At 36.4% G+C, this 17,482-nt stretch overlaps 3 protein-coding genes across 4 annotated transcripts; all 3 read right to left on the bottom strand.

The window, feature by feature from the left end:
- LOC104753463 lies at positions 1,503-2,216 on the bottom strand. Its single transcript, XM_010475715.1, has one exon. It carries the CDS (start codon positions 2,214-2,216, stop codon positions 1,503-1,505), a length of 714 nt encoding a protein of 237 aa, XP_010474017.1.
- LOC104750113 (RNA-binding protein CP31B, chloroplastic-like) lies at positions 6,740-7,957 on the bottom strand. 2 transcript variants are annotated; one of them, XM_010471861.2, is made up of 2 exons: positions 7,307-7,832; positions 6,740-7,215 (listed from the first exon to the last, which is right to left on the bottom strand). In XM_010471861.2, the coding sequence occupies exons 1-2, from the start codon at positions 7,751-7,753 to the stop codon at positions 6,886-6,888; spliced, it is 777 nt and encodes a 258-aa protein (XP_010470163.1). In that variant the 5' UTR covers positions 7,754-7,832; the 3' UTR covers positions 6,740-6,885. The 2 variants fall into 2 exon arrangements, with proteins under 2 accessions (XP_010470163.1, XP_019093459.1); XM_019237914.1 differs by having other exon boundaries at positions 6,912-7,019; positions 7,562-7,957.
- Positions 8,558-9,830, bottom strand: LOC104750112. The gene is made up of 3 exons (XM_010471860.1): positions 9,349-9,830; positions 9,106-9,242; positions 8,558-8,955 (listed from the first exon to the last, which is right to left on the bottom strand). Exons 1-3 carry the CDS (start codon positions 9,644-9,646, stop codon positions 8,851-8,853), a joined length of 540 nt encoding a protein of 179 aa, XP_010470162.1. The 5' UTR covers positions 9,647-9,830; the 3' UTR covers positions 8,558-8,850.

Raw genomic sequence — 17,482 nt, 5'->3', positions numbered from 1 at the left:
TGACCGGTGGGAACATGGAGACAATAATAGGAACTCTATGTCACCGAATAGCCAAGGAATACACAACTCTGAGAGCGATCGTCAAGCTTGTGGTGCGCGTACGAACGGAGCCACGGAAAACAGAGGCAGCCGAAGACCCGGAGATGCGCATAGTTTGGGGACATGCTGAACAGTTTCTGGAATGGAGATTGCATGGAGAGAACGGGAGTTGGCATCCTGTTGATGAGGAAGACGGAAGTTGCAAATGCATATGGCCAATACTCTTTTGGAACCGACGCCTTGGTCATGATAGTCATCCCAGTTTTGACAATGTGGCGATGCTTCCTCTCCGATAAGCCGTTGTGTTCAGGAGTGTGAGGTGGAGAGGTCAGATGAGAAAATCCTTGCGTGGAAAGAAAGCTGCGTAGAGCAACATACTCGCCCCCATTGTCCATGAACAATGTGCCAATACGTGTTTGGAAACGATTTTCAACAAGGGCCTTGTAGGTGATAAAAATGTCTTTAACATCAGACTTTCGTTTAAGTGGGTATAATCATGTATATCGAGTGAAGTGATCAATAAAAACAATGTAATATTTGTAGTTTTGGTGAGAGAGAACAGGAGAAGTCTAAATATCAGAGAAAATGCATTCAAGGGGTCTAGTCGAGAGAATGGTGGATTGAGTTAAAGGGAGTTTGTGACTTTATTAATGAGACAATCAGAACAAGAAAAATGTTTTTGATTGGAAGATGCATGAGGAATCGAAAAGGAGGAAATAATAGCATTTAAAATTGTAAAGGAAGGATGGCCAAGTCGAGAGTGCCAAGAACCAATACTTGGACGTGGACCAGCAGCAGATAGCAACGCAACAACATTGGAACTCAGCATCAGCCATTGATACAGCTCATTAGCAGTCCGACCTTGGACTAATGGGTCCCCCGTACTGAGATCCTTCACCTGAAAGAAGGCAGGAAAGAAATGCACAGAGACTTGGTTATCATTGCACAAACGATATACAGAAACCAAATTTTTGTATATGTTGGGAACACAAAGAACTTTGTCTAGCTTTAATGTACGAGTTTGAGTAGGAAGAAGCGCTAAAACCGTATGAGTGATCGGTATGATCGAGCCATCTCCTATGGTGAGATCATCACCACCATTGTACGGTTGGTGAAGGGTGAGGTTGTTGAGATCAGATGTGATGTGGTGAGTAGCTCCACTATCCAAGATAGCCGGAGAGGAGTTGTTTGTCACCATGTTCGCGTGGTTTCCAAGGAGTGAAAGGAGTGTTGTAGCGTGGTGGAGCAGAGGCTTGACTGGAGAGGAGCTGGGGACAACGACGAGCATCGTGTCCTTGTGTGTGGCAGATCTGACATTTGCCTAGATATGGCATGGAAGAGCAGTTTGGATTGGTGGTGTTGGGGCTGTTGTTTTGCCAGGCGTTGTTGTTGTTGGAGCGGGAAGAAGGGTGGTTGTTGTTATGGTGGCCGTAGGTGTTGGTTGAGCCGTTGTTAGAGTCACCTTAACGTTGATACTGAGCAACATTGGCAGAGGCTGGAAATGGTGTAGGAGAAGCAGCAGCACGGAGTGTTACTTCACGGTTGCGTAGGCGTTCGTGAACTTCAGTGATGGTGGGAGGAGAGTCTTTACCCTTGATCTGGTTAGCAACCGGCTTGTAGTCATCAGGAAGACCAGCAAGGATCTTCTCAATTTGGTCCTCATGATCCATTGGTTTCCCAAGGATAGCAAGTTCATCAAACAACTTAGTTAGTCCACGAACATATTCGTCAATAGATTTGTTACCTTTAGTCCAAGCCTTGATTTGATCTTTGATTTGCTTGAAGTGGTTGCGGCTAGCTTTGGCGAATGTATCAGTGAGAGTGGTCCAGGCTTCAGCAGTAGTGGTAGCACGAGACACCAGCGGCTGAACAGATGTCGTCATAGCACCGAGAAGTGCATTGTAGAAGAGGCGATCTTGGCGTTTCCAAAAGGCAAAGTCAGGATTTGGCTTGGTCGTGTCGTTCTGCGTGACGGTGGGAGACGGGGGAGGGACAGATCCATCGAGATAACCAGAAAGTTCATAGCCATCAATTAAAGCATGGATATGCAGACTCCACATGAGATAGTTGGTGTCATGAAGCTTGGTAACGTTAGCAGTGTTTTCATTGAAAAGTGCGGTGGTGTTGGGGTAGATAACTTCACCGGTTGAAGGGGAGGTGTTACCAGACGATGTCATGGTGGCGGAGAGCGACGAGATTTAGAAAATTTTTAGGTTTGATCGAGGCTCTAATACCATATAAGGAATGTATCTTATGTGTATTATAAATCAGAGTGGCTACAGCTATATATATATATATATATATATATATACATAGAGAGGGAATCTAGGGTAAATGTATTTACAAAGAGATCCCTATACTTATCTAGTTCTACTATTTACTCTTATAGAAGTAGCCTCTGAATATCTTGAAGGATAGGGTTGATACTTGGCCAATATTCTTGATTCTTCAGAAGGTTTATAACCACTTGAGCGTCCGATTCGAAGATGATTTTTTTGTATTGGAACCGGCTGATCATAAGCATCACCCATCTCATAGCTTCCACTTCTGCTTCCATCGCATTCTTCATCTTTGGTAAAGCTCGAGCTCCAGCCCAAATCACTTCTCCTGCTCATTTCGAAGCACCATACCAATGCCACATCTATTCTGATCCGTGTTACATTTTAGCCATTAGATTGGTGGTGGTCTCCATTGCCCACTAACTCCTCTATCGACTCCAAGAGTTCTTTGCAGAGTTGTACCCTCTTTCTAGTTCCCCATTTTTCTCTCCCCATTTATCTTTTTATTTTTAAACAACTAATTTTATTTGATAAATTCAAAAATATTTTTTTTATACATTAAAAAACAAACAAAAATACACTAACTCACCATATAACTCTTATACAGTAAAAATTCAATAAATTAATAAGGTTGAGACCACAAAATTTTATTAAATTGTAAAAGTTTTAATTTAACGATAAATTAATAAAATAGATATTAATTTATAAAGATATATTTTCATTTTCATAGTTTTACAAATTTTCTCTAAAAATAGATATTTTATTATAATTCACATTTTTATATAATTTTCTTAATTTATAATATTGACTATCGTAATAGGATGAATGTTACTAGTCTACTAGATTAATTATTTAGGTGAAAATGATAAATGTTCAGAAGTTCAGAGTTTAGAAGAAATTGTTGCTACTATCCTTCATTGTGATGATGAAGTCAAAGAAAATACTGAGGTACCTCTATATACAATTACACATAAGGAAACAACTATTGAGTCTAACACTTTCCACAATTTTTTGATGCGATTTAAGAAAATAATACCAAAATTTTTGATGCGATGAGAAAAATTGGAGATGAGCTCCAAGAAAAAAAACAAATTCAAAAATAGACAAACAACAACAGAATCATATTTCGGGATCTATAAAATTTATTAATTTATAGCGAGTATTAGTATTAATATAAAGGTTTTGCTGTATTATTCTATCAAAAAAAAATCTTATTATATAAACTTTGGTTCTCAAAGTTAGTAACTCACCAGATCGTGACACTTGTTAATTTTAACGATTATAGATCAAAGTTAAAAACTCACCAGATCGTGACACATGTCAATTTTAACGATTAAATATCAAAGTTAGTACCTCCTCAGATTGTGACACGTGTCAATTTTAACGATTAAAAATCACAGTTTTCAAGCTTGGTAAAACAAAATAGAAAATAATTGTAATCTTATTATATTAAAAAGAAAACAATTAAGATAAATATAATATGTCTCATTCATATCAAAGTTTCAATGTTACAAGATTCTCAACCACTGCATGGTAAAATAAATATACTATATGCCATCCATATTTGGTTGTATAATTATACTATATAACCTAACACATTAAATTTTATGTCTTTGTTTGCACAAAAAAATAAATAAATAAATTTTATGTCTCTATGGTTAGCCAATTTCGGATACTGAGTACTGCAATAAGATTTGTTAAGTCATGCGAAGAAAACGAAGATCGTGAAGTACCAATTGGCAGTCTTAAGAAAAAAGTTTGAATTGAAGTCTGAACTAATATTTTTATTATCTTAAAAATCTTATTATATAAATTTGGATTTTCAAATTAGTCATTAATCATGACAAATGTCAAGTACATTGATGAGATGTTGACACATGTCAAAAAATTATTATTTTTCAAAACAGCTAATTACGAAAATAACATCAAATCTAAATAAAATTTACATGTTTATATCTTTAAAAAATTAAATCAAAAAAGAAAATTAACAAAACTAATCTATTTTCCATTCTACGTTACTTATATTATACATGCTTTCTCAATAAGATTTTGACATGTATAAACAAAAAAGTAATTCACTAAGCATGTATATATTATTAATAAATAAATAGTGAATAACAAATTTAAAAAGAATAACATAAGTTATGTCAAAAGAATTATTTTTTTGGAAACATAATAGGACAGCTAATTAAGAAAATAACATTAAATCTACATAACATTACATTTTTGTATCGAAGCTTTGATCTTTGATTTTTTTTTCTGATATAATTTTGTCGATCTATTGCGTGGGTCTTTGATTCGTGCGGGTTTTTTAATGGAAACTATCAGATGCAATGAAATGAAATCGAAGTATATAAGCCTGCTAATTTAATCATGGATAGAGACACTGATGGAGGTTCCAAAAGTGATTCTACAGTTAGTAGCATTATAAGTTTGGAAGATAAGTCGGTCGTTGATGTTTTTGGTCAAAATTTAGAGTTGTCTTTTCTGAATAATGTTGATGATTCTGGTACTGAAACAAGAGGTGTGTGATCGAGTAACTGAGAAACAGTTTCAAATTTGGGAAGTTGGAACGGTATACCATTTTAAAATTGGTTTCAAATCGGATTTCTGTGGTTTTCTATCTGATTAGGTTCATAAACCGTTTAAACAAGCTATATAGAGAAATATATGAGAATTTTTGATTCGGGCAAAATTAAGTTGAGAATTTATGATTCGAGAATATTTGAGACGAGGTCATAGCTTTAAGTTGTTTTGGTACAATTGGATATTTCTGAAAAGTAAATAAGTCGTTGATCCTTAACGTGATTATGTCATATGTCATGTTTTGGATTGTATATAAAGTTTCTATTTTGTATATATGATTTATCTAAGACTTATATATATCATCCTGATTATAATTTTCAAAATTTTATTTTATTATATTATATTAACTTTCTTTCAGTTTCTCAACTTTTATTGGGTTAGTCAAAATATCTTTGAAGTAGAAAAAACTTCATGGTTAAAGAAATTATCTCACAAAAAAATTTTAGTAATTAAAGAACTATAATTATGCCAAAATGAAAGTAAAGCAACATAAAATTTGTTTAATTTGTTTAGAAGACATTTTATTGGTGATGATAAAGAGCATATTTTAACAATAAAATAATTCTGGGTATAAAAACATATTTTTAATGGTAAAACATAGAGTAAAATTATACGTGGTTACATATTAGATGTTGCTTTGATGAATTTGTTGCATGTCAAATATTTTGTGACTAAGTTGTGAAACGTTTTTGAAATTTGACAATAATAATATTTGTAATGATGAGATTTTGGCAAAAGTTTTAGTGGTATATAATTAGGCTTTAGATTATTGTAATAATTGTTATAATATATTAAAAATATATAAATATAAATAAATGTATGAAGGTAAATATAAATATTCTCTAACTTAAATTATTTATATATTTACTTTAGGAAATAAATTTTCTTTATATATTTTCAGAAAATTGTTTAAGGTTTAGGATTTATTTTCTTTAACAATTTTTTAAACCCGCACATCGTGTGGGCCCTTATTTAGTATTTTATGCAATAAAGTTCAACCAAAAAAAATAAGCACATTTTAATTTGTAAACTATATAAAACATAAGAAGAAGAAAAAATCATTGTTTTGTTGTGGTGCAGCTCCAAACAAATGATAAAGTAATTAGACACTAAATTAATTAATCGAAAATTTCTAAACCAAATAAGTTAAATTTTATTTTTGAAAATACAATAACTAAAGTTTAGTTTGAAGTGACTTTAGGAGACTTTTAATATTTTTCTGGTTGAAACAATATGACTGAAAAATGACACTTCTACAAAGGTTATTTCTAGTGATTTCACAACAAAAAAAAAACAGACATACTTTTCTATTGATTCACTTCTCTCTCTACACAGTCTTCAATATTCTTCTTCGCTCTGTGTTTTCTTTGAAATTGATAATTAAAATTCTATTAGTCACGACTCACATCGATTGTGTGAAAAACAAGTAACAACCAACCGCATCGATTGATGAAAAACAAGTAACAACCAACCGCATCGAGCTCTGATTCTTCTTTTAGGATTTTTCATATCATCACGAGCTACTAATGTTACATCTTATGCTCTCGATTACATTCTTCAGATTGTCAAATTTGTCTCGAAAAGCTTTGAAATTGATTTCTGAGACACTTCCTCAATCATCCAAACTGCTCTATCAATAGAATTAGAGAGAGATAGTAGTGATAAAAGCACACAGTGGTCTCGTGGCAGAGAAGTGTCTTGGAGATCTTCTTGACGTTTCTTGTTATGCCAGAGAAGGTACAAGATCAATGCTTTGATTCATTCTAATGTTGTATATTCTAGCTAAGACATATAAGTTAAAATTATGCATTGTGTCTCTGAGACTTCCTCACAAATTAGATTACTACTGACTAGTTATAACTTATAACCAACACCTTACAAGCATAAAAATTTATTGAATTTGAGTTAATTAGTTCAGTTTAAACATAACTCTAATGTATAATAAAACTCAAGAATGATTCCACAATGTTGTTGTATGATATCAAAATTTCTTGCCTTGAGCCAGGTTCACTCGAATCTCCCGACCCTCCAGCTCAAATCCGTCAAGCGATTCAAGTGCAGCATCCATTTCTGCTTTGGAAGAGTAGCATACAAATCCATAACCCCGTGATCTTCCTGTATCTCCATCATACACAACTCTAGCACCAACCACATCTCCACACTCTCTAAACGCTCCAGCTAATGACTCAGAAGTTACAGTCCACGACAAGTTACCAATAAACAGCTTATGCTTTGTCTCTGGATACAGAGGTTCTTTGTTAGGCTTTGGTTTGTCAGCAAAGTTCACCTTCAAAGCCCGACCAAGATACTCCTGAGAAAGACAACACAACAAACATCAACCAAAATGTTTTTTTTTTATGCCTTTTTGGTGTGTGTTTTGTAAAAGCTTGCAAGAGACTTACAGTTCCATCGAGGTTATCGATGATGATGTTACAATCTTCGACATTTCTCATCGTTACAAAGGCGAATCCACGACTCTGTCCTGTGTCTCTGTTGTAAAGAACCTCAACAAGCTCAGGGTTAGCGAAATCTTGAATGATTTGAGCCAGAGTTGCACTGTCAACATTGTAAGGCAAGTTCCCAAAGTAGAGCTTAGTGTTAACAGCTGCAGGAGGATCAAGATCACCAGCTGCCTGATCCTTCTCCTCATCCTTCACTTCCTCTTCTAATTTGGCGGTGATGGTCTCTGGCAGGACTCTGAATCGCCGGGAGCTAGAGATGTATAGAGGTTTTGGAGGTGAAAAGTTGAATCTGAGGAGTGTTTGATTAGATGAGTAGTTGCAGCCATGGAGGAGATAGGGTTGATGATGGAGTTTGAAGCAAGGAAGTGGTACCGTTGATGCTGCCATTTTCCCTCTGGACAGAGAGAAACAGAGATTGGCCTAAGACAGAGTCTGTCCACAAAAAAGATTTTGGATAAGGCCAAAATAGTGATTGGCCTATCATATCATAACATCCTTACAATTGATTGGTTCTGTAATCTACCACTTGGTAATTGATTGGTTTAGTCTAGATTATCCGGTCTTTTGGTTTTGGTTTTGTAATTTTTGGAGAAAAAACAAATGAAAGTAGTAAAAAGAATTATTAATTAATCAGATATTTTCATATCAGTTGGCAATAAAAAAAAAATCAGATATTTTTCTTTTTGTGTTCGCCAAAAGGCCCAGAACCAGATATTTTCTTATAGTCTAGAGTATCAGTTTATAATCTAAAATTGTTCGGTTTATAAAATATCGGTTCAGGATTTAGTTTGGTTTGGGTTTGATGCAAAATGCTCATCCTTTTTGGCTGCTAAAAAAAAATTATGAAAGTTATAAAAAAAAACCTATTTAATTCTGTTTGCTTTCAATTCAAAGGAATTTACAAATTTTGAAAAAGACTAATTTAGCTGTATAAGAAATTAACTCAATAAATCCCAAATAAGTTTGTTTTTTTTTTCTTAAATACCTTTTCTCATAAATGCTTGAAAGGATGTGTACCTACCAATGATCAATCCAACTCAATGCAATTCTTACAACCCATTTATATCTCACATACATCTAAATCAAATGTTTTTTGGACTCATTTAACTAATGTTTTTTTTCTTCTAAGAATTTGTGTAAACCATTAATGTCTAAGACATAATAAATTGTAAACACCAAAAACAAAACATATGTTTTCACAATCTTTTTTTCTTTTCAGATCGATTTCTTCATATGGAGAACTTATATATACATTGACGACAGGACAAAAAAAGGGACTAAGTTCTTAATCTCTGCAGAGTTCTTTTTACATCTTAATCTATAAAATTTTCATCTCCTATGTAACAATAACCAGAATGGAACATAAGAGAAGAGTTTATTTCGATTAAGTTTTATATCTCTTTCTTTCTTCAGATTCCATCTTCTGATTTGATTGATCTCACACAGAGACTACGTTTCTTGTCCCTCACGTAAAGAACCAAACATCAACTCGTAGCTTCAGAGATGCTCTGCAATGATGGCCTCCATGTTTTTGATTTCGACGATGCTGAACTCGTTAACACTGAACGTTGCTTCTCATCTTTCGTTTCCTATTATTAAAAAAAAAAAAAAAGAACACAAACCCATTAATTATTTTAATTGTTGCTTAAAGTAAAGCTTGATATTAACCAAAACCCATATCTAATTACTTTTAAATTCGATTAAATCTTTGTTTATATTCGAGTTAAAAGATGACGTACCAGATTCTGATTCTTGTTATCGGATTCTTCATCAATCTTCTTCTCTGGTGATGGCTTCTTCTTCTCTCTAGTCGTCGTTTCACTCTGATGCTTCTTTGTCTTTGCGTACTTCTTGGCTCTCAAAACCTTCATAACCTCTGGAAACATATGAAAGTATGAAACAAATCAGAAACTCATTACAAGAATACAAACAAACAAAAGCTAAAAAAGGAGATAAACAATTAAAAAAAAAAAAACACAAACCTTGTGAAGTGATGAGACGATAAGCATGACCAAGTACAAGATTCTCGGTTGGTCGGAGAAGTTTCACGCGCGTGAACCTCACAACCCTTCTCTCAGCACTCTTATCCTCTGTCTTCGTCGTTGCCGTCGTGGTGGCCGGTATACTTGTCTCCGGCAAAGGGATGATAAGAGAAACGTAGTGACCAGGATACATACGCATGACTTCACTAACGGATATAGGACCGTAATATCTATCGATCTTGCCATCAGGATGTTGTAGAACTAACGCTGCCGCATCCACCGCTTGACAATTCCCCATCTCTTCTTCCACACACAAAAACAAAAGCAAAAACTCTGTTCTTTCAAAAAAAAATGGTATGATTAAGAGAGTACACAAAAAAAAAACAGAGAGTAGAATGAGAGAGTTTTGTGAAGGAAAGAGGAAGAGAGAAAGAAAAGAGTCTTTTTCGGGACAGCGTGAAGGGGTTAGGTCCACCACACAGGCCTTGCTTATAAAAAACATGTGAAACCCCCAAAAAATAAAAATAAAATTATATCATTTGTGATTATTTAATTTGGTTACTTTTTCTGTTTATTATTTTAATTGGACTGTCATTTTAGGGGTTTAATTAATGATAAGAATAATAATGTTATTAAAGATTTGTAACCATATTGTTGCAGATATGACTGTGGTTGCCTGGGACATCTCTGACGTTTTATTTTTGGAGTTTAAAATTTGATGGAATAGAGTAATAGGATGGTCGGAAATTAAATAGTTGAGATGAACGGGTGGGTGCCGGCACCGGAGATCAGGGACCGATGATTTTGACATTGTTTCGGCACCATGTGCAATATTTAGAATGCTGCAATAAAAATTAATTATCATATGTTATAGCGTTTGACTTTTATTAAGGACTTGATGTATACTTGTATCAAGAATAACTAACCTTTCCGAAGTTTCTTCAGTTCGTTTTTGTGGGTGTAATCTAACAAAAAAATCAGGAAAATCAGACACATAAATTGAACTTTAAAAATAAATAATGCAAAGTGTCTTTTTTTAGTTTATTACGTCAGAAGAATCGGAAAAAAATAGCTGCCGTTTCGAAGTAATTGTTATGAATATAGAGTTTAGGATAAAGCTCTTGTTATTCTTATTGATCAAACTCGAAGTTTACATGTTTATATATAGTACAATACAAGGCCAAAGCTAAGACCGACGTAGACTAGGACATTGCCGAGAAGGCCATCGGCTGATGGGCCGATGGGCCGATAGTACATGGGCCGTAATGCCAAGGACATAAGGACAATATATGGGCCGGTCCGTACGTAGTCTACTAAGCGTTTTACAACACTCCCCCTTGGACGAGACGACCGTGCCTATGTTGGATGGGATCGATGCAATGTGCTTAGGGGATGCTGCCTCATTAAAATCTTACCAGGAAAACCCAATGGGACAAAACCTTGGTGAAGGAAAAAGAGTACAACACACATTGCTCCCCCTGTTCCAAACATCACTCCAAGTCCCTAAGCCTCCGCATTCCAATCTGATGCGCGAGCTTCCTGAACGTTGTAGTCGGTAGCGATTTGGTGAAGAGGTCGGCGGAGTTGTCACATGACTGTACTTGCACCACTTGAACTTCTCCGGCCTTTTGTAGTTCATGTGTGAAGAAGAATTTCGGCAGTATGTGCTTCGTCCGATCTCCCTTGATGTAACCTTCCTTGAGTTGTGCAATGCAAGCCGTATTGTCCTCATAGATTACGGTTGCTTCCTTGCTGTCCTCCAATCCGCTATCGGTCCGAATGTGCTGTGTCATGGACCGCAACCAAACACACTCACGGCTGGCTTCATGTATGGCTAGAATCTCCGCGTGATTTGACGATGTGGCCACAAGAGTTTGTTTCATGGAACGCCAAGAGATTGCCGTACCACCGTGCGTAAACACATAACCTGTTTGTGACTTACCATTGTGTGGATCGGATAGATAACCTGCATCAGCAAAACCAACTAAACCATCTTTGTTATGGTTAGTATAAAATAAACCAAAATCAACCGTCCCTTGCAGGTAACGTAGGACGTGTTTAACACCGTTCCAGTGCCTTATAGTCGGACAAGAACTATATCTTGCTAGGAGGTTCACGGCAAAGCATATGTCTGGTCTAGTGTGACTAGCCAAGAACATTAACGCTCCTATAGCACTGAGGTAAGGCATTTCAGGTCCAAGAACTTCTTCATTGGCCTTCTTTGGACCAAATGGATCTTTATCCAAGTCTAAGCTTCTAACAACCATTGGGCTAGTCAATGGGTGAGCTTGGTCCATTTTAAACCTCTTGAGTACTTTTTCAGTATATGCCTTTTGATGCACAAGGATTCCATTATTACTGTACTCAAGTTGCAATCCCAAACAGAATCTTGTCTTGCCTAGGTCTTTCATCTCAAATTCCTTCTTGAGGTATTCTACTGTTTGGGCGATTTCCCCAGAGGTACCAAGGATGTTTAAATCATCCACATAAACTGCTATTATCACAAATCCTTTGTTTGCAAACTTCTTTATAAATATACATGGACTGATTGGGTCGTTCTTGTAGCCTTTCTTTGCCAAATAATCACTTAAGCGATTATACCACATTCGACCACTCTGTTTCAGTCCATAAAGCGATTTGTCTAGCCTTATGCAGTACTGTTCTCGAGAACCATTCTTTGCTTTAAGTTCAATACCCTCTGGTAATCTCATATAGATTTCATTATCCAGTGGACCGTATAAGTATGCAGTTACAACATCCATTAACCGCAAATCAAGTTTTTCTTTGATGGCCAAACTTATTAGGTACCGAAATGTTGTTGCATCCATCACAGGGGAGTATGTCTCCTCATAATCTAAGCCAGGTCTTAGAGAGAATCCTTGTGCTACAAGCCGTGCTTTGTATCTCACGATTTCATTCTTCTCATTTCTTTTTCTTACAAAGACCCACTTATGTCCAACTGGTTTAATTTCAGGTGTTATCCTTAAGATCGGACCAAACACACTTCTCTTCTTTAAAGAGTTTAACTCCACATCAATAGCTTCTTTCCATTTAAGCCAATCTTTGCTTTGAGTGCACTCTAATATGGATGTGGGTTCTAGATCCTCATTTATGTCAAGTGCTACCTTGTATGCAAATATATCATCGATGTCGACATCTTTACGGTTCCATTTAATCCCAGACATTATATAATTGATTGATATTTCATTATTATCAACACCTATAGGACCTTGAAGTTCAGCGTCCTGAACTCCATTGGGCTCCTTAGGATTTGCCGCGGCAATGTCTGCATTTTCTATAATTCCCTGAACCTCGGTCTGTTTTGCACCTTTAGACTTCCGAGGGTTCTTATCTTTGGAACCTAATGGTCTACCTCGTTTCAAACGGGCTTTAGACTCTGTAGCAACTTGATTATTGTGTTCCTTCTGAACATCAATACGTATTGGTGCATTGCAAGCTGGTATGTACGATTTTGTTACTCTATTTGGGTCAACAAAGGAATCTGGCAATTGATTAGCTAGCTTTTGCAAATGTATAATCTTTTGAACCTCTGCATCACATGCTAGAGTTCGAGGATCTTGCCAATTTAAGGATGTTTGATTCCAAGTAAGTTCTTTGACCAGCTTGCTAGTCTCACCACCCATTTCAGGGAATTCGGACTCAACGAATTGACAGTCCGCGTACCTGGCCTTAAATAAATCTCCTGTGGTTGGCTCAAGGTACTTTATGATGGTGGGAGACTCATATCCAACGTATATTCCCATCCTTCTTTGAGGTCCCATCTTAGTTCTCTGTGGTGGAGCAATCGGTACATAAACGGCACAACCGAATATCTTTAGATGGGACAAGTTTGGCTCATGACCCATTAATAGTTGGGATGGTGAATATTTGTGTTCACTAGATGGCCTGATGCATATGAGTTCTGCTGCATGTAATACTGCGTTTCCCCAAGCCGACACGGGAAACTTCGATCTCATTAACAATGGTCGAGCTATTAATTGTATTCGTTTAATGAAGGATTCAGCTAATCCGTTTTGTGTATGGACATGTGCCACGGGATGTTCCACACTCACCCCCATGGACATACAGAAATCATTAAACGCTTGGGATGTGAATTCACCAGCATTATCTAGACGTATAGTCTTAAGTGGAAAATCTGGAAAATGTGCTCTTAGCCTTATAATTTGAGCTAACATTCTAGCAAATGCTAGGTTTCTTGTGGATAACAAGCAAACGTGTGACCATCTGGTTGATGCATCTATCATCACCATAAAATATCGAAATGTCCCACAAGATGGGTGTATTGGTCCACATATATCACCTTGTATCCTTTCCAGAAAATTTAAAGTCTCTTTATGGACTTTGGCTGGTGAAGGCCGTATTATAAGTTTCCCTTGTGCACATGCTACACACGTGAGATTTTTAGGGATAACTTTCCTTTCTATAAGGTTGTGCCCATTCGAACTCTTAATTAGTTTACGCATCATGTTCGAACCCGGATGGCCTAGCCGGTCATGCCATAGAGTGAACTGTTCGTTGAATATTCTGTGCTTTGCCATGTTAGCTTCTATCATGTTAATCCTAGCATGGTATAGACCAGTGGCTAGTGCAGGTATAGTCTCTAGGACCTTCTTTTGTCCATTTACATTTTCTGTAATGTATAGGAACTCTTTAGTTCCTTCACCCTTGGTTTCAACATGATAACCATTTTGTCTTATATCTTTAAAGCTCAATAAGTTTCTCTTAGAGCTGGGTGAGTATAGGGCATCACTTAGTTCAATGTGTGTGCCATTAGGCAACAAAATGTGAGCCTGGCCGTAGCCATCTATTAAATTTGCTATACCCGCAATTGTGCTAACATTGGCATTTTTCATGGTGAGGTTGATAAAATATCTTTTATCTTTTAATATGGTGTGGCTGGATCCACTGTCCACCACTAGCTCACTCATATCCTCAGCCATTTCTATATAAAACAACATTTTGTGTTGTAATGTAATAAGGCAATAAAATAAAATTCTTAAATTTAAACCAAATCAATCATCCAATACATAAAATAAATAAAAGCATAGAATTAAACCAAAAATAAAACCGAAAATTTATTCATCATCTTTGAAACAATCGGAAGTCTCTAGCAGGTCATCATTCTCATGATCGAAGTCTCCTTCATCATCGAGATGCACAAGATTAGCTTCTGGATTTTTCTTCAAGATTTCTTGGTATGCATCAATAAGGTGTTTGGGAGTCCTGCAGTTCTTTGCCCAGTGGTTTGACATACCACATCGGTGACAAACCGATTTTGCCTTGGTTTGTGGCTTAAACGGCCCGCGGCCCTTATTACCACGTCCGCGGCCGGCTTGGCCTCCACGACCGCTACGTCCTCTGCCACCACGGCCACGACCGTAGTGTCTTTCTCTGTGGACGTAGTTGGTCTCTCTAGGCTCTCTAAGCTCGTTAGGCACTGCAGCACTATCCTGTCCCAAATCAACTTTGTGTGCTTCCGGTAATGGGGCTGTACCGGGAGGTCTCATGGCACTATTCATCAGCAACAGTTCGTTATTCTGCTCAGCTAGCAGTAAACACTCATTTAGTTCCCCATAGTCCGCAAACTTCGTTTGTCGGTACTGTTGCTGGAGGACGATATTGTTAGGACTAAAGGTAGACAATGTCTTATCCAATAGCTCCTTTTCCGTCACTACCGTACCGCACAGCCTAAGGACCGAGACAATCCTAAAAAGCTCGGAGTTATACTCATCCACGGATTTGTAATCCTGGATCCTTAGGTGTTTCCAATCGTACTCGGCCTTTGGAAGGAGCACCGTCTTTTGGTGCCCGTAACGGCGTTTAAGCTGTGTCCAAAGGGCGAGAGGATCTTCTATGAATAGGTATTGGTTTTTGAGACTCTCAGCAATGTGGTGATGCATGTGCTGGATACACTTATTCTTTTGCTTGTCCGTGCATGTGGAATCCTCTTCAATGCATTCGAACAAGTCCTTTGACTTCAAGTTGATCTTGGTGTTCATTGCCCATAGCAAGTAGTTATCACCAGAAGCATTCAGTATTGGATAGTCTAGGCTCTTAAGGCTTGCCATCTGCATAAACAGAAGTAGACATCCGAATGTTAGCATGCAATATTTAAGATCGAACCATGCACTTGATTAATAGGACATGCGGTATTTGAGACCGTACCATGTCTTGGGCCATGCGGTATTTGAGACCGAAACATGCTTGCCACTTTATGGTTTTATGGTTTAAATTCATGCATGCAAAGCAACAAAAACAAATATGCTAATGCATGCAACAATTCTAGATAGGATTTCCTTTTTCTCTTAAGATTTTCGATAACCACTAAATTAAATTTAGAAGTTTATCTTAATTATATTTTAATTCCAATTTCATTGTTTTAGCTTTATAGAAATTTAACATAACTTTTAATAACAAACAAAATTTAATCCTAGAACACAAGATTAAATTATGCAGCCGATTATACAATCCTAAGCAAATTCGATTATGATCATGATGCATGAACAATCCAAGTTATTAAATTTCCTAGAACAGCTTTGAACAAATTCTATCTTATGATTTAACAAAACAATTCTAGTTTCTTATGCAACATAACAAATCAAGCAATTTCAAACAATCAAATCCGATTTTAAACTTGATAGAGTTATGGTGCAATTCTCAATCAATCTAACAATCCTAACAACCGATTTTAAGTTTTAGGTTTTAAGGAAATTAAAGCTTTGTTAGATCGTGTACTTGGATGTTTTAGGGTTCATTAGTTTTAAGGTTCAAATTCGATTATAGGGTTTTAAGAGGGTTTCGAATTCTGTTTACCTTAACACCAATAGGTTCTGACCGGTATTGATCTGGGAGCTAAAGACCTCAGATATCTCACGAACCTCGAACCTCGAACAGCTTCCACGAACCACGAACTGCTTCCCACGAACAGCTCCTTGTACCGCACGTACTTGAAACTCACCCCCGATCCGCGTACCACGAACCTCGATCAAGTTTGTATGTAACTTGATCACGAGCTAAGGATGCTCGTGAATCAACAAAAGAACTTCGAGATAATAGAGGTAGATTTCGGAGGAGAAGAAGAAGATGAACGGTTTAGGGTTTTTGGAAGAGAAGGATGAAAGCGGCGGCTGCCTTAGGGTTTTAGGGTTTTTAGGTGGTAGGAGTCTATCGTGCTGATAACGTGATGAATATAGAGTTTAGGGATAAAGCTCTTGTTATTCTTATTGATCAAATTCGAGGTTTACATGTTTATATATAGTACAATACAAGGCCAAAGCTAAGACCGACGTAGACTAGGCCATTGCCGAGAAGGCCATCGGCTGATGGGCCGATGGGCCGATAGTACATGGGCCGTAAGGCCAAGAACATAAGGACTATGGGCCGGTCCGTACGTAGTCCACTAAGCGTTTTACAACAGTAATGTTTTTCTCGATGTTTAATATATGTAACGTTCAACTTTTTATGATAGTCGGTGATTTTCCGTAAACTAAATTCCTTTTGATATTTTTTATATGTAACGTTTATTTTGTCCAACAATCTACATTGGGCATAAATATCTAACATTTGTAAAATTATAAATCGAAAGAATATTATAGCTTCAAACGACAATTGTTCAAATGATTTGAACATCAGTTGTTTCGAACTAGTAGTTTTCTCGTTTCACTTTTTCCAAACAGTAAATCCCTCTAAACTAATATATTTTCGATAATTTTTTTTTTACATATAACAGTTATTTTTGTCTAGTAACCTATATAATTCAGATAAACATCAAATACTTGAACATTGATATCAAAGATAGCAAATGGTCCTTTGTATATATATTCTATTTTTGCTCTTCTATTAATAACATTTGATACTATTATTTCCCTTAAGTCTAACACACTTGACATTGAAGTTATAAAAATAGATACGAAATATTATACTACTAGTCATACTGAAATTAGTTCTCTTCAACCACCGGAAGCTTAAGTATTATTCTGCATATTTTCAAACTTGGCCGAATATAACATTCAATGCACGTTGAACTTGGACCATGGACAAAAGGATATGGTATATAGATTTAGACGGAATATATAAGAAAAATCAGAGATAGCTGAAGATAACCTAACTAATA

Source organism: Camelina sativa, chromosome 16, assembly GCF_000633955.1.
Source record: "Camelina sativa cultivar DH55 chromosome 16, Cs, whole genome shotgun sequence".
Classification (NCBI taxonomy): Eukaryota; Viridiplantae; Streptophyta; class Magnoliopsida; order Brassicales; family Brassicaceae; genus Camelina; species Camelina sativa.
The sequence above is the reverse complement of the archived record's forward strand: the minus strand, read 5'-3'. Positions and strand labels throughout refer to the sequence as shown.

Excerpts from the sequence above, each read along its gene's own strand:
- LOC104750112 (XM_010471860.1), bottom strand. The coding sequence starts at position 9,646 with ATGGGGAATTGTCAAGCGGTGGATGCGGCAGCGTTAGTTCTACAACAT. Across the intron at positions 9,243-9,348 it reads TCGTCTCATCACTTCACAAG|AGGTTATGAAGGTTTTGAGA; the intron begins GTTTGTGTTTTT and ends ATATGTTTCCAG. Across the intron at positions 8,956-9,105 it reads ATAACAAGAATCAGAATCTG|GAAACGAAAGATGAGAAGCA; the intron begins GTACGTCATCTT and ends TTTTAATAATAG.
- LOC104753463 (XM_010475715.1), bottom strand. The coding sequence starts at position 2,216 with ATGACATCGTCTGGTAACACCTCCCCTTCAACCGGTGAAGTTATCTAC.
- LOC104750113 (XM_010471861.2), bottom strand. The coding sequence starts at position 7,753 with ATGGCAGCATCAACGGTACCACTTCCTTGCTTCAAACTCCATCATCAA. Across the intron at positions 7,216-7,306 it reads TCGATAACCTCGATGGAACT|GAGTATCTTGGTCGGGCTTT; the intron begins GTAAGTCTCTTG and ends TGTCTTTCTCAG.